At 39.8% G+C, this 14307-nt stretch overlaps 1 protein-coding gene across 3 annotated transcripts; it reads left to right on the top strand.

Annotated features, from left to right (window-relative positions):
* Positions 1-2069: 2069 nt before the first annotated feature.
* gpr156 (G protein-coupled receptor 156) lies at positions 2070-13335 on the top strand. 3 transcript variants are annotated; one of them, XM_043229591.1, is made up of 10 exons: positions 2070-2503; positions 7248-7401; positions 7530-7657; positions 7798-7882; positions 8963-9073; positions 9168-9293; positions 9532-9627; positions 9709-9945; positions 10439-10600; positions 11925-13335. In XM_043229591.1, the coding sequence occupies exons 2-10, from the start codon at positions 7285-7287 to the stop codon at positions 13215-13217; spliced, it is 2355 nt and encodes a 784-aa protein (XP_043085526.1). In that variant the 5' UTR covers positions 2070-2503; positions 7248-7284; the 3' UTR covers positions 13218-13335. The 3 variants fall into 3 exon arrangements, with proteins under 3 accessions (XP_043085526.1, XP_043085525.1, XP_043085527.1); XM_043229590.1 differs by having other exon boundaries at positions 2072-2503; positions 7747-7882; XM_043229592.1 differs by lacking the exon at positions 2070-2503 and having other exon boundaries at positions 7260-7401; positions 7752-7882.
* The last annotated feature ends 972 nt before the right edge of the window (positions 13336-14307 follow it).

The following is a 14307-nucleotide window of genomic DNA, read 5'->3' as shown; positions in this document are numbered from 1 at the left end:
TTGCGAAGTTAATTAAGCGACGAGTTAGCATTAGCGTGTGCGCATGCACCCGTATAGCTGCAATTACCTGCAACTCGAGATGCGTGAAAGACGCCGGGGTGAAATCGAAGCGTTCCCATTTAAATGGTGGTAAGTTGAGAGCTGTGAACAAAGTTTAGCGTTGTACGATGTCCGGCGCTCACTGCAGAAAGCGAGCTGTCGCCGAGTGCACGTGACAGGTCCTTGTTCGGGGGTGAAACCTGTCCGAATGCCGGCCGCATTCACCCAGCAGCGCATGAGCATCCGTGACCTGTGATTTTGGGCAGGACCGACCGCCACAGGAGGTGAGTAATGACTGGAGCGGGCGGGTGGAACGAGGAACGCTGTTCTTAGGATTGTTCCGTGGGTTTTTTCCATTACAAGATTGACCTTTTATGACTTCCCAAGGGCGAGCGCTGTCATCAGGTGCACAGTCACCGGTGATTTCTTCGAGCGAGCAAGTTACGTCTTGAAATCCAGCTCAGCCATAAAGATAATTGCAGCGCCGTGCAATGACTTTTGACCAGGTCAAGCGGAATCATATTTTCTAACGTATAATAAAGCAACCTTCACAGATATCAAACACAGGCTGCATCTAGGTCAACGAGAAGCTTTGTATAGCGTTCTTTACGGCTTCACGCCAGTTGATTTTTCTTGGGTTTTTATGTTATTTTTGAAATGCTTATGGCTGTGGCTTATGAGCAACTTTGACACAGCACGAAATGAATAAGCTATCTAGCCAATGAAATCTTTTAGAGCGCAATACAGAAAATTTAGCCAATCTATTCATTCATTATTTTAAATACATCTCTGAATCGAATCGCCAGGTTTTTCATGACTGTGCGAGTCTTATATATCCAGCTCTTGAATGCATGTTTATGCAACGCGTGTTCTTTTTCTGAAGGAAAGTGATAATATGTAACTTCGTATGCTTTTGCTCAATTGCCATCGTTGGCCATATGCTGTTGTTGTTGTGCAGCGGCTCCTCTTCCCTTACTCCGTAACTCGGTAGACATCTACTGTTGCCTCACGCGGATGAAAAATTTAGCAGGGCCTTGCAACATGAGCCTGGAAACCCTGCATCTGCCTCGAGGTTAACCAGGTTCAGGCTCAAGAACGAACTTAACAGTCCAGCGGTCTCCAGGAGCAGAGAAGAGATGAGCAGATACAGCAATCTCTAAAATATCTTTAATATCTGACGCCGACCTGTGCATCGAGAATTCAAATTCTTTCCTATAATTCATCCGTGTTTTTCACAAAGCCCCTAATCCCAAATCTGTGTTCCTTACTATAGCTGCATTGAAAATTAAGTTTAAATTACTATTATCGAAATAATTATTTATTGATACTGCTTTTAAAAGTTTTATCCGTCTGTGTATGAGTCTGACAGCGACATCTGCTGGAGAAAACCACTACTGCTCTGACAGAAACACAGGACACGAACTTCTACATTTTCTAATAATATATCATAATTATAATTAAAAAAAAAATTGCATTGCACGACTTATTTGTCAGAAACACTGTCTCATGCAATATATGCAATAATACCATTTTTATACAGTTTCACTACAGACGCTGTGTTTAAATTATGCTTAGCAGAACTGTGGTTAAATTGGTTTAATTTAATTTAATAGCAACCGTGTATTTGTTTTTTGGTTTAATTTGCGAAAGGGGGCCTACCGTACCACTTGACTTAAAGAAACAAAAAGCACTTCCTTTCCAAGGAAAAGCTAACCGCACGACTACACAATAAACCTGTGAAGTTTTAATTTTAATAATAAGTTATTATTTCCGAACGATCAGTCTGCCGTGCAAAAAGGAAAAAAAATTATAACGAGATAAAAACCAAACCAGTCTGTTGTGCTACCGCGCGCGCGCTCGCCGCTGCGTAATGGAGCAGGTGTGACAAACAGGAGTGTGTTTCTTTCCACTGGAGTGTGTTATGATATTTTTTTTGTTTTTATAATGACTCCCATACAGATCCACCCTATCCCACGCGCCGCCCTGTCCCGCGAGACCCCTCGGTTAAATCAACTAACGCCGCACAAACAACGAACTCCGCAGCTGCTATCCACTTGGACGAAGCGCAAAAAGCAGTTGGCTGAACGGGCGCACCGCGCGCGCAAAAAAAAAAAAAGAAAACTCAGTCAAAAGCAGCCCGTTTAAGATAAGTTAACTCGAGAAAGCACCTATTCCGGAGCGAAAGCAATTAAGCACCGCCTAACCAAGGATATCCATTTTTCACAGCGCGCTTCCAGAGCGAGTGTTTCTGCGCGTCTCCCTCCCTCGCAGCCTCCTCCTCTTTCTGTGTCTGACTCAGTCCGCTCTCGCTCTCGGTGTTTCTCCACTTCATTCACTCCGAGCCGTTCACCACAGACGATAAAAGCCGTCCCGGGCCCTCGGATCGACCCCGGTACTCCTGGCGCCGTGATGTCGCGATGTTTCGTGTCGAGGACGTCGGGACAGGAGCGCCTTTCCTTCCCAGGTTTGCTCGATCTGTTTCGCGCTTTCACGCTGCACATGCCTTTTTTTTTTTTTTTTTTACACCAAAATAATGTGCAACAACATATTAGTAGGCATAAAGACAAATTTGAACCGAAAGATAATCTAATAAAATAAATGCATTTATTATTAATATTTAATAATATTAATAAAGTGATTTTGTTATTAGCCATTAAATATTTATTATTAAATAGTGATTTTATTATTAGCCTGGTTTGCTTCTAAATACCCCCGTTTGACTTTCATTTGGCGGGTTATTGTGGTCTTCTCAGCGGGCGTCGGGTCGAGGGGGGTAAACCAATAATAACTGGCATTCTTATACTGCTTGATCAGCTTAGATTAAATTGCTAAACGGATTAAAAGAGAGCGAGGGGGATTGTTCATGTGTGATCCTCAAACACACTGGCTGCGCTTTCCTGCGGTCGGCGTGTCTCAGTCGCTTCTCTGAAGTCTGCGCTTCATTCCAGAGCGAGAGATGAACAAGCAATACAAACATAATGAAGCATCAAACAGCAGACTGGTTATTAACCCGCGAGTCCCAGGCCTGCCGGAATAAACCGAAATCGACATTTATCTCAATCGTTTAATCGTGAGAGACTTCGTGTACTTCAAAGGGGGGATGAATCCGATACACTACCTAGAAGAGTGTTTTCTCTGAGACAGAGACGCGTGTGTAGCTCGTGCTGAGGAGCAAAGCACGTGAAGTGCTAGTTACCCGGCCTTAACTAAGCGGCCGTGAGCTGCTCGTCTCCAGGCCATCGGCAAAGAAAAGTGAAAAATGGTCGGAAATGCCTCTCTGCGGCGGTCGTGCCTGCAGGAAACTGTAAACTACTGATCTATATTGGGACAGATGACAATACACGTTTAGGAAGGAACTAGAGGAATTTCCAAGCCACCCCCGACCAGAGATGTCACATGAAAATGCGATACGAACGCCAGGTCTTGGTGCCTTCGCAGGAGGAATTAAAGCGTTATAACGTCAGCTGATTTTATAATGCGCGGCCTTACTGAAATCACTGACACATCGGTTGAAGTTTTAGCTCGGGAGATTGTTTTGGTAGCGCTGACATGCCTGAGCCGATGCTTTGATGATCCTAATCAGCTAAAGAGACAATCTAAAGAAACTGCATCGTAAATATGCTCCGACGAAAACACGCTTCACATCTAATTAACTGCTTTCATTCAAAGTAATATCATTTTATTTAACGTGGCTACGCCAGTCTGAAAACATCAGTCACGCCGGTAATAATCAGCTCAAGGGGCGAATCACGGTTTTTACTCCCAAAAGCTCCATGCCCAAAGTAAGTCTATGTACGAAATGCATCAAATTAACGAAATACCTTGCTGCTAATTGACAAAAGGGTTTAATAAAAACCATCACTTCTACCTCAACAAATCAGGGAATGCATTTGTACATCAGATTTCTTCATTTACGCTATAGAGATGTTTGTATTAAAGCTCATGCTGATTTTCAGTCATCCTCACAAGACAATACATGCTAAGCCAATTCATCCCGGATAAGACTGAATATCTCAGCTACAGGATTTTAAGTCTTATTAGAATTATAATTTATTACTATGCATGCTATTTTTCGTAAATGAGGAAAAAACACACTAAAGGTCCTTATTCACATTTTTCACGACGCAAAATGGAAAAAAACGTAATCTGGTCCGATTTTTGTAAAAAAAAAAATTATGAAGGATGATGTGACGTATTTATTTTATTTTATTTTATTTATTTATTTTACATGTACAAAGCTCGTATGAGAATTTTGAACTGTGTGCAAAGACCTTCACAGTCAAACTTAATTAGCTACTAGAACACCCGAATACATATTTTCTAAAATCGAACATATTTTCAGCGAAGTCCGTGTCAATAATACTAGATTATTGAAATAAATATTGTAAGGTTCAGTATGTAATTGTAAGAAGTGAGAACGACGGCTTGATAATAAGTTTGGGCTGCTCTTGTTGTGATGCTACATCTACGACAAGACGAGTAGATGTCAAATTGAATGAATGATAGGTTGACATCATACTATGCGGGCCGTTTCTATTTTTCCACATACTCCTCTGTATTGAACAGCAGCTAGGTTTTGTCTCCGTCTGTGACTCATCTTGACTCATTAGTTGAAGTCTGCAGACTCACAGCTAGCATTTGTAAGAATTCTTTCCTCTTGGACTCAAGTCTGAGTCTCACATATCTTCCCAGACTAGCCTAGACCTGCATCACATGTTAAATTACATGTAGCTGTTTGGCAGATGCCTCCTTACTAAAATACACAGCCGTGACAAACTAGTGTTGCAGCTCTCGCGTCTTATAAAGTCAAAACTGTTTACTGGTGTCGGCGTATGACAGGTTTAGGCCTGAAAGCGATGAGTGTTGTCTTATTTTTACTGGTACTTTCACGTGTCGCTGTGTTACAGCCCGCCGCTTGTATCCGAGACGTTTGTTTGTTAGTAACCGTGTGTCTGTGAGGTGCTTGTATTTATGCCTGTGCCTCAGGCTCCTGGACAGACAGTCACTGCCACACTCACTCTGAAGCTTAGTCACTCTTTCATACTGACACAGAATCAGAAACAAACGAGATCATGAGAAACTGGACGTCCTGGCTAGACGGCATGACATTAGAGTAAAATATGAGATAGTGAAAGGTGCGAGATCAACACTTTAATAAACGGGGAAAAACTAATCGAATCAATATCACCATTTTCAATTTAAAGTTGCATGCATATATATATATATATATATATATATATATATATATATATATATATATATATATATATATATATATATATATATATATAGTGTATATCTTAAGTTCTGTAAACTGTTGCCATTTCTGCATTTTCACTATTTTAAACAAGCTTTACCTTCACTATTTACTTTAAGTAGTCTTTTAGTGTAATAAATTATGTTTTTACATTTTAATTACAAATATTCAATATATACTGTATGGTAAGGTTTGGGGTCAGTAAGATTTTTAAACGTTTCTTATACTCCATGTTTCTGACAAAAAAGTCTGATGACTTGCTACTGAAAAAAAACATTGTTATTATTATTGTTATTATTATTATTATTATTATCCATGCCTTTTTTAGTTTTAAAAGAAAAGTTACTTTATTGTAAAATTTACTTTATTGTAAAAGTATTATTGATACTTTTAATCACCTATTTTTTAATGAACAAATACTTTTTTGATCATCTAATTCTAGCCACTTACTGATTAGAAATATTAATGACTTTCTGTAAAATAAAATAAAAAAAATAAGATGTTGCTGGCTTCCAAACTTTTTTCGAAAAAAAAAGAAACAGTTTTTTTAACCTTCTTTTTGATGAATAGAACATTCAAAAGAACAGAATAGAAATAGAATTGAATGGAATAGAATATCTCAAATAGAAATGTTATATAAAAATGTAAACGTTTTTTTTCTTTTGTATTCAATGTAGCGCGCCTTACTGAATAGAAGCCTTAATAAATAAGTACATACCTAAAGTTAGTTAGTTAGTTAGTCAATGAGTTAGTTACCGGGCCAAACTTTGAAATGAAGAACACTAAAGAATCAGCAAAGGATGTGTCAACCTCCCAAATGCATTTCATATCACTTCCCCACATGCCCTGCTCATAAACACATATTTTCAGCAGGACGGAGGGATCAACACACCCACATTTAAAGCATTGGAAAAGCGGCCTCGAAAAATATGACAGTAAGTTGTATAACAGGTGAGCAGAGCATTGCTGGTGTTTCCATGCGTCACGCAGCCTGGCACACGGCACACTCAGACACATCAGACCTTGTGAAGATCACAGGTAATGCGGTTTGCTCTTTCAGGCTCACACACGCGCTCTTTTTGCTGATGTGACGCACAGCGCTGTATTGTGAGGGGTAATCTGCGCATCCATGTGGGATTTACTGTCTTGCTGGCAGCTCTTTAAAACTTTGCGTTGCAGAGGCAAGCAAGCCTGAGCTTTTCCCTCCTTTTTCTTCATTCTGGACCGAGGATCAGCGTGATTACAGTTTTTAAACATCAGAGGTGTAATTATGTAATGAAGAGGAGAATGAGCCTGCACTTTTTATGCTAACCGTCACACGGGAGGGATGTCTGCTTTAAATGTCCTCTTTGTCTTCTTCTTTTTGGGAACTCGAAGTGTGACGGATCCAGTTGAATTCACTTTTTATTTGGTTGCTGGACAAATGCAAAAAATCAGAAGGTGAACTGAATAATTACTGTGATTGTATCTTATTATTACACAAGAGCTGTGTGCACTGCGGCTGATATCTTTATCTGGAGAAGTCACTCTAACAAGTAGGAAAAAAATAGTAAAGGTCATATATTACCACAGATCGTTTCACATTACTTTTACAGCCTTATAAAGACAGATGACCAAAACAGGCTGAGATGAGAGTATTGTATTAAACTGTATTAAAGACTGAAGACACTATGAATAACAGCGCCATCGTGTGTTCAGTCATCTGCAGTGTACTTACAATTATCTTATAATATTACAATTCATCTTATAATATATATATATATATATATAAACATATTTTTGCACAATGAGCACAGAATGGCACATTGGACCAATCAGAATCAAGTATTCTAGCCGTTCGATACTTCTGTCTAGACAACTTTGAGCGTTTAATGTATGTTTCAGACGCAAATGTATCTTAACTATTTTCTGTTATCTTAACAGTATTTGTACTGTGTTTTCTGTCCTGTAGGATGTGTGTATGAGTTGAGATAGAGCTCGGGTCAGTGATGGAGACAGGACTGAACTGCAGCTCTCGCTGCGAGTCCGGCGTCTGCTTCGTCTCCCCCGGAGTGAACATCCAGCAGGGCTGGGACGTCCTGCAGAGACTGTGCGCGCTCTCAGCGGTACATTCACCCGGCCACCACCGAAGACACTCACAAACACACAAGTTTGAGCAAGGCCACTAGTTGAAAATGGCGTTCTTTAGAATTTTTGGTGCAACAAATGATATAGTCCTGTCGTCTGTGTGTAGAGGGGTGTGGATGCTCAGAGTCCATCTCTGTCTCCTGCTCTTCGGGCTGTCGTCTGGACTCTGCTCTCTTGTGGGATTCTGCTGGAGCTCTTCTTCCTCATGTTCACACTGCGCTTCAAAAACAACAGGTACGCGATCTCTTAGGACTCATTTCCTCACCTTTTGTCCATCGAGCGCAGCCCTCGGCGTGGATTTTGATTGTGTGCCTCTGACGCAGGATAGTGAAGATGTCCAGTCCCAATCTGAATGTGTTGACTCTGTGTGGCAGTGTACTCACATACAGCAGCGGCTTCTTATTCGCTGTGGAGGAGAGAGCCCCGCTGTCAGGAGCAGGATCAAGGGCTGTCTTACAGGTACACACACACACACACACACACACACACACACACACACACAGTTATTTATGTAATCTGATCGAGTTGGCGTTCAAAAACTAAGACCCTCTTCTCTATGTAACTCCTATAAATTACACAGCTGGCTCAATTGCTAAATGGCTGTTTACATTTTACAACCCCATAAACTTCCTTTACTTTCCAAACATGTTTAGCTGAATTTTTATTTACTTTAAGCTGTAAGGCTTCTCAAACCGTACATATGTGAGGGATTATATACCTGTTATCCATGCTAGAAATGTCTCTAGATTTAGTTGTTTGAATGTTGTGTATGTCTGTATGTGAATGTGTTGCTGTGTTATATGGATTAGCAGTGAAAAAGTATGTGTGTGTGTGTGTGTGTATGGTTTTATTCAGCAAGGACACATTAAACCACATAAAACATTTATGTTACAAAAGATTTTTCTATTTCAAATGCTGTTCTTTTGGACTTTTCATTTAAAAATCCTGAAAAAATGCATCACAGTTTCTGCAAAGAATATTAGGCAGTATAAATGCTTTATTTGACAATAATAATAAATGTTTCTTAAGCACTAAATCAGCTTATAAGAATGATTTTGAAGGATTGTGATTTATGTGACACTAAAGGATAGAGTAATGATGCTGATAATCACAGGAATAAATTACATTTTACAATATATTCAAATAGAAAACTTATTTTAAATTGTAATAATATTTTACAAATACTATCGTATGGTAAAATTATGGAAAAATTGCACTGCATTTGCATCAGGAAAAATATATCCACCATATTATATTATAACTATATTATATGTTATATTATAACAATATAAATTAATGCAAATTTTCTTTTGCTAAAAATCTACACAAACAGAATTTTTAAAAGCAGTGCAGTTATAAACAAATGTTTGACATCAAGATTTGCAATATGAAGATAATTTTCAGTGATGGCTTAAACTCATGCAGTAGGTCATCCTTATTGTTGGATTTAAACAGGTTCCAGGCTCTTTGTCATGATTTGCACGGTTAAAAGCTGTTCCTGTGTTAAATGGCGTGTATCATCATTCTGTACCATCTCAGGCGCGGATGTGGACCCTGTGTATCGGCAGCTCTCTGGTGTTTGGCCCCATTCTTGGGAAAACATGGCGGCTCTACCGAGTGTTCACTCAGCGTGTGCCCGACAAGAGAGTGGTGAGCTGTAACACATGTCTGTGCACGAATAGGCCACAAATCATTGCTTGATATGGCTGGCCTCACCCAAGTACTTTGTTCGCTTGTGTTTCAGATTATTAGAGACATCCAGCTGATGGGTTTGGTTGCTCTGCTGGTCCTAGTGGATGTTGTTGTTCTAGCAGCTTGGGGTCTGACGGATCCCATCAAGTGCTCTCGCTCCATCAGTGCTATGGTCAAGGTACACAAATATTTATAAAAAAGTATAGACGTAGTCCACTGTATGCAGGATTTCAAGCCTTCTCAATCACTATGCGATAGTGTGAGGAAAAGAGCATAATTTAGTCAGGATCTGTTCATTTTTGAAGCTTCGCAGCCACTATTTCAGTATAGAGGGATGTAAAAAGCCATTTTAAAGATGACTGATGCAAGCTCATAGCATTTATGTAAAGTATTTTGTGTTGTTTCTTTTTTTTCAGGTTGTAGAACGGGATGCGTCCTACTCTCTGTCCCATTTAGACTCCTGTTCTTCTCTCTACTCTGACTTGTGGGTAATCCTGCTCTCTGTGCTAAAGGTAAAATTCAGCTTGGCCTTCATTGGAATTAATTACACTATAGTTTATACGCTTACACTGTCTCTCTTTCCTGTTTCACAGGGCAGCCTCCTCCTGTACGGCACGTATCTTGCGGGCCTGACAAGTAATGTGAGCTTACCTCCAGTAAACCAGTCTACGACCATCATAGGTGCTGTCTGCCTGGTCACCACGTCGAGTGCTGTGGCTGTACCCGTCTCTCTTTACCTGTACTCTTGGCCCAATGTTGTCTACAGTGTAGTGTCTGGAGCCATCTTCATCTGCACTGTGTCAATTAACTGTCTACTGTTTGTCCCTCAAGTACGTCCCGGTAAATTCACTGCCAATGTCTTGTGATTTGCAATCAACCTCTGAGTCAGTCTTTGTTTCTGAGTTTCTAACTTAATCAGGAGGCTTATGTTGAGGCACAACCAATCGATAAATCTACCACAGGAAAGGCAGAAGCAAGAGATGAGTCAGCATTAAATATCAAATGTGTTCACACAATGTGTCTTGTACGTTTGGAGAGAACACTGCTAATGTTGGCGTTTTATGAAAGTGTGGATTTTGGGTATTACACCAGCTCATTGTAGATCGATCAGAACCAAAGAGCTTGTGTGTGCTTAAGATAAAAAGGCTGGCAAAAAGGGGAAACATTCAAGACCTGATCAAAAATGCCTCATCAAAAACCACCCCTTCAACAATATTTCAATAATTCAGTAACCGAATACTCCATAAACAGTTGATAATGTATGTAATTTAATGCAATTTCTTGCTTTACCTACATCTTCATTATTGTTATTCTTCTGTCTAGCTGACCCAGTGGAGACAGTTTGAAGAGGAGACAAACTCTCATCCCAGTCAAATGGCCAAATACTTCAGTAGTCCCAGCAAGACCACGCACTCCATGTACAGCGAGGATGAGATCTATTATCTACTTGGAGAAAACGACACCATGAAAAGACTCATTAATGAGGTAACTATAATTATTAGGTCTTCATTACTCAAAGCAAAGCTTTTTCACTTTTGTACCTTTTAGAATTTATAGCCCACACACCACAAAACAAAACCTAGAGGGACATGTGCCCTCATGAAGCCCATAGTAAAATTTGTGATGTTATTTACACTTTAAAGTATTCCTTCACTTCCAGGACAAAAAAAAAATCCTGATGATTTACTCACACCCATGTCATCCAAGATGTTCATTTCTGTCGTACTTCAGTGGAAAGGAAATCATGGTTGTTGAAAAAAAAAAAACTTTCAGGATTTTTCTCCACATAGATCCAAATTGCATTTTTTTAAAATAACAGATAATTTCACCATTTCATCTTGGCTGGAATTGTGTAGAGCCCTTCAAGACTGCATTGAAGCTGCAATTTGCACCTTTAATCTGTTGGTCCCCACTATAAGGGTAAAAATCCTGGAATATTTTCCTCAAAAACCTAAAATTTTATCTGAAAAAATAAATTAACATCTTGATAACATGGGGGTAACATTTTTTTTTTATTTCAGAAGTGAACTAATCCTTCATGTGTGTTGGATACATAACATAGTGTGTATTACGCTATATAATTGCTAGATTACTTTGGTGTTCCTTGTTGGTCGCTAAGGTGTTCTGAATGGTTTCTAGCTAGCTCAAGGGTGCCAAACCCTGTTCCTGGACATCAGCCTTCCTTCAGAGTTCAGTTCCAATCCTGATCAAACACATCTATGATTATGTGTTGCTTCAGATACTAATTAGTTGGTTCAGTTGTGTTTGATCAGGGCTGAACTCAGGCAGGCAGGTAGATCTCCAGGAACAGGGTTGGGCACCCCTGAACTAGACTGTTTGAAAGGTAAGTAGATAGATAGATAGATAGATAGATAGATAGATAGATAGATAGATAGATAGATAGATAGATAGATAGATAGATCAGAAAAGGCTGAAAGCTTAAAAGAAATACGAGAACTTGCATTTAGAGATTTAGGTCTGTTTTTCAAGCCAATACGAAATCCAACATGAAGTACATTTGATTACAGTGCGATGGAACTAGTTTTGTGCACACTGTGGTTACTGGTTTGTTTGAGCGAGTGATGGTGAATTCCAGCATTGGGTGTGGACTGCAGTGTGCTTTGCGTCACTACCCCACGAGTGAGGCTGGATCCTTTGTTTTACATTTCCTCAAGGCACCGCTGTGTGATCTCACATCCTGTAAAATTGGCATCTAAACCATACACCTACTTAGTCGTTCCAGATAATGACCATGATTAAGGCGATGAGGATTTAAAACATTTTTCCCATGTGTCCTCCATATTTGCAGAAGAATGCCGTTATTGATAGCCTACAGGAACAAGTCAACAATGCAAAGGACAAACTGCTTAAACTGATGACTGCTAGCCACCCCTTGGACGAAGGAGAAATGGACTCTTCCAACACGAACCTCAACTCCACCTCCACCCAAACCACAGTGGTATCTCCTGATTCTCCAATGCTAATGAAATACTCTGAGGTTGCTCCCACCAGAGTTCTCTCACCACCTCCCTATGTACCTCCTCCACCGCTTCCCGCTCACGCTACCTCACAGCAAACATCCCCTGAAGGTCCAGCAGCTGCTGAACTTCCTCTGTCTTCATCATCACAGGCAAGGTATTCACCTCCTCAAGATAACTCCTCCAATGAGGTCTCTCAGGTTGTAAGTCTAAATGAAAGCACAGAAGATGCAGTTCCAACCACGAACAATCTCAGAAACACGAGTCTTGAAAAAGAGGTTATGGAGAAGCCACTAGATCTGCCTTTGGATCAAGACTATAGAGCCCAGGGTTCTTGTCCAATAAGTCCTGGTCTCTGTAGTTCACCTCAGGTTGAATCTCCAGTGCCATCAGCCTCTTTTGAGCTTCCCGCCATGTCACCAGCAGGACGACTGGGTTTTGTAACCAATGAGCAGCTGGTGGAGATCTTGCAGGACCTGAGCGTGGATGCCGTAAGCAGCTCCATCAAATCACCCGATCGGGCGGATCTGGACGAACTGAGCACGGCTCTTTCTCCTCGATCTCCTCTACAGTTCTTTTTCCCCACCATCTCACCCTATCTAATGCGTAAACGCAGACCTCCTTTTTACTCCTCGAGAGGTGGACCTCCCCCTTACTATTTTCCAGGTTCGGTTCCTCCAGGGCGCAGGAGGCCATCAGCACTAATGGACCCTGAAAAGTTGAGGGACGATGGCTCTCAAAGACCTGATTTGTGGCATGAGGAAAGGAGGAGGAGAAGGGATGAGAAGGCACAGGCTCGACGTGGCTTGGGACAAGAGAGTTGGGAAGGTTCTTCTCACAAATGCTCCATAACGCCTTTCACGGGACAGGTTCCTCAGCCTGCCACTGCTGGACTAATAGAGGGGGTGAAACACTCAGAGGAGCCTTATGACTACTCAGACTCCGACTCCAGCACCTCAGAGGACTATTACTACCAGCGGCCCTACTGCGGGACCTGTCATCACCCCTACGACTCCACAGACAGCCTCACCTCAGGGACCTCTGACAGCGAGGATGAGGACTTCTACCACTCAGTACATCCTGTTGTGAACTTTAAAGTGGACGTTAAACCAACCTTTGTCTGAACAGACTGCACATGCACTAGCTGTAATTGACATGATGCTCTTTTTGTTCTGTTTGGACCTAGTTATATTATTCAGACCATCTGTAAGTTTTTAGTTTGTTGCTTTTTTTTTTAAGAAATCTCTTATGCTCAGCAGGGCTGCATTCATTTGAAAATTATTTTTACAACTTATTTATGAGAAACAAATAACAGCAATACTGTATTCCTGTTATTAGTTCTGAAGGATCATGTGACACTGAAGATTGGAGTAATGGCTTCTGATAATAAAAATGAATTTAAATTATGAAATATATTAAAATAGAAGAGTTAGAATAGTTAAATTAGAAGAGAATTAATAAAAAATGTAACTATTCCAAACTTTTGACCAGTACTGTACATTACAAATGCACTTAAATAAGCCTCTTCTATGTAAAACTTATGTTTAATAAAACGCAAATTAGATATTTTTGGTGGTGTCTGAAGTAAAAACATATCCAATAATAAAACTCTCATTAATGGTAAATTCTTTTAGAAGAATTTGTATAAGTTATTATTATTTCTTAACCAAATCATAAAACTAGGAAAGGCTTTGACAGAGACAACTATGTCTTTTATTCTTTAATTCGGGTTTTCAGATGTGAAATTGAATCTGAAATAATGTGTGTAAATTACCCCGTTTTTATTGAAAATATGTTTGAAAAATGTGGACATGTTTACACATTTCATTTACTTGTTAATAACAAGAACTTGTAGAGATTTTTATTTTGTTTGTTTTTTAGATTAAAACATTTATATAATGTAAAGGAGAAACCTAAATTGAACATAATGTACAAGGTCATGAAGAAGTAGTTATTATTGGTCTTGCTTACCTCTTCTCTGATTAACATAACTACTGAAAATGAGCCATTTGAGTGGAGAAGGAAAGTGAGCCAATACCAAGACCATCGGGGTCTTTCCTGTTTGTTAAAAAAGGTGTTTACACTTATTTCTTCAAGAAAGCTATTAATATAGAGGTTCAGGAATATCTATAAACTTTGTTATACATGTGTTATACATTTAAAAAATATAATTCAAAATCCTAAATCACGATTGATTTTTACAATGTTATTTAC

The sequence above is a fragment of the Puntigrus tetrazona genome, unplaced genomic scaffold (assembly GCF_018831695.1).
Source record: "Puntigrus tetrazona isolate hp1 unplaced genomic scaffold, ASM1883169v1 S000000008, whole genome shotgun sequence".
NCBI classification, from domain to species: Eukaryota; Metazoa; Chordata; class Actinopteri; order Cypriniformes; family Cyprinidae; genus Puntigrus; species Puntigrus tetrazona.
The sequence above is the reverse complement of the archived record's forward strand: the minus strand, read 5'-3'. Positions and strand labels throughout refer to the sequence as shown.

Excerpts from the sequence above, each read along its gene's own strand:
- gpr156 (XM_043229590.1), top strand. The coding sequence starts at position 7,285 with ATGGAGACAGGACTGAACTGCAGCTCTCGCTGCGAGTCCGGCGTCTGC. Across the intron at positions 7,402-7,529 it reads GACTGTGCGCGCTCTCAGCG|AGGGGTGTGGATGCTCAGAG; the intron begins GTACATTCACCC and ends GTCTGTGTGTAG. Across the intron at positions 9,074-9,167 it reads GTGTGCCCGACAAGAGAGTG|ATTATTAGAGACATCCAGCT; the intron begins GTGAGCTGTAAC and ends CTTGTGTTTCAG.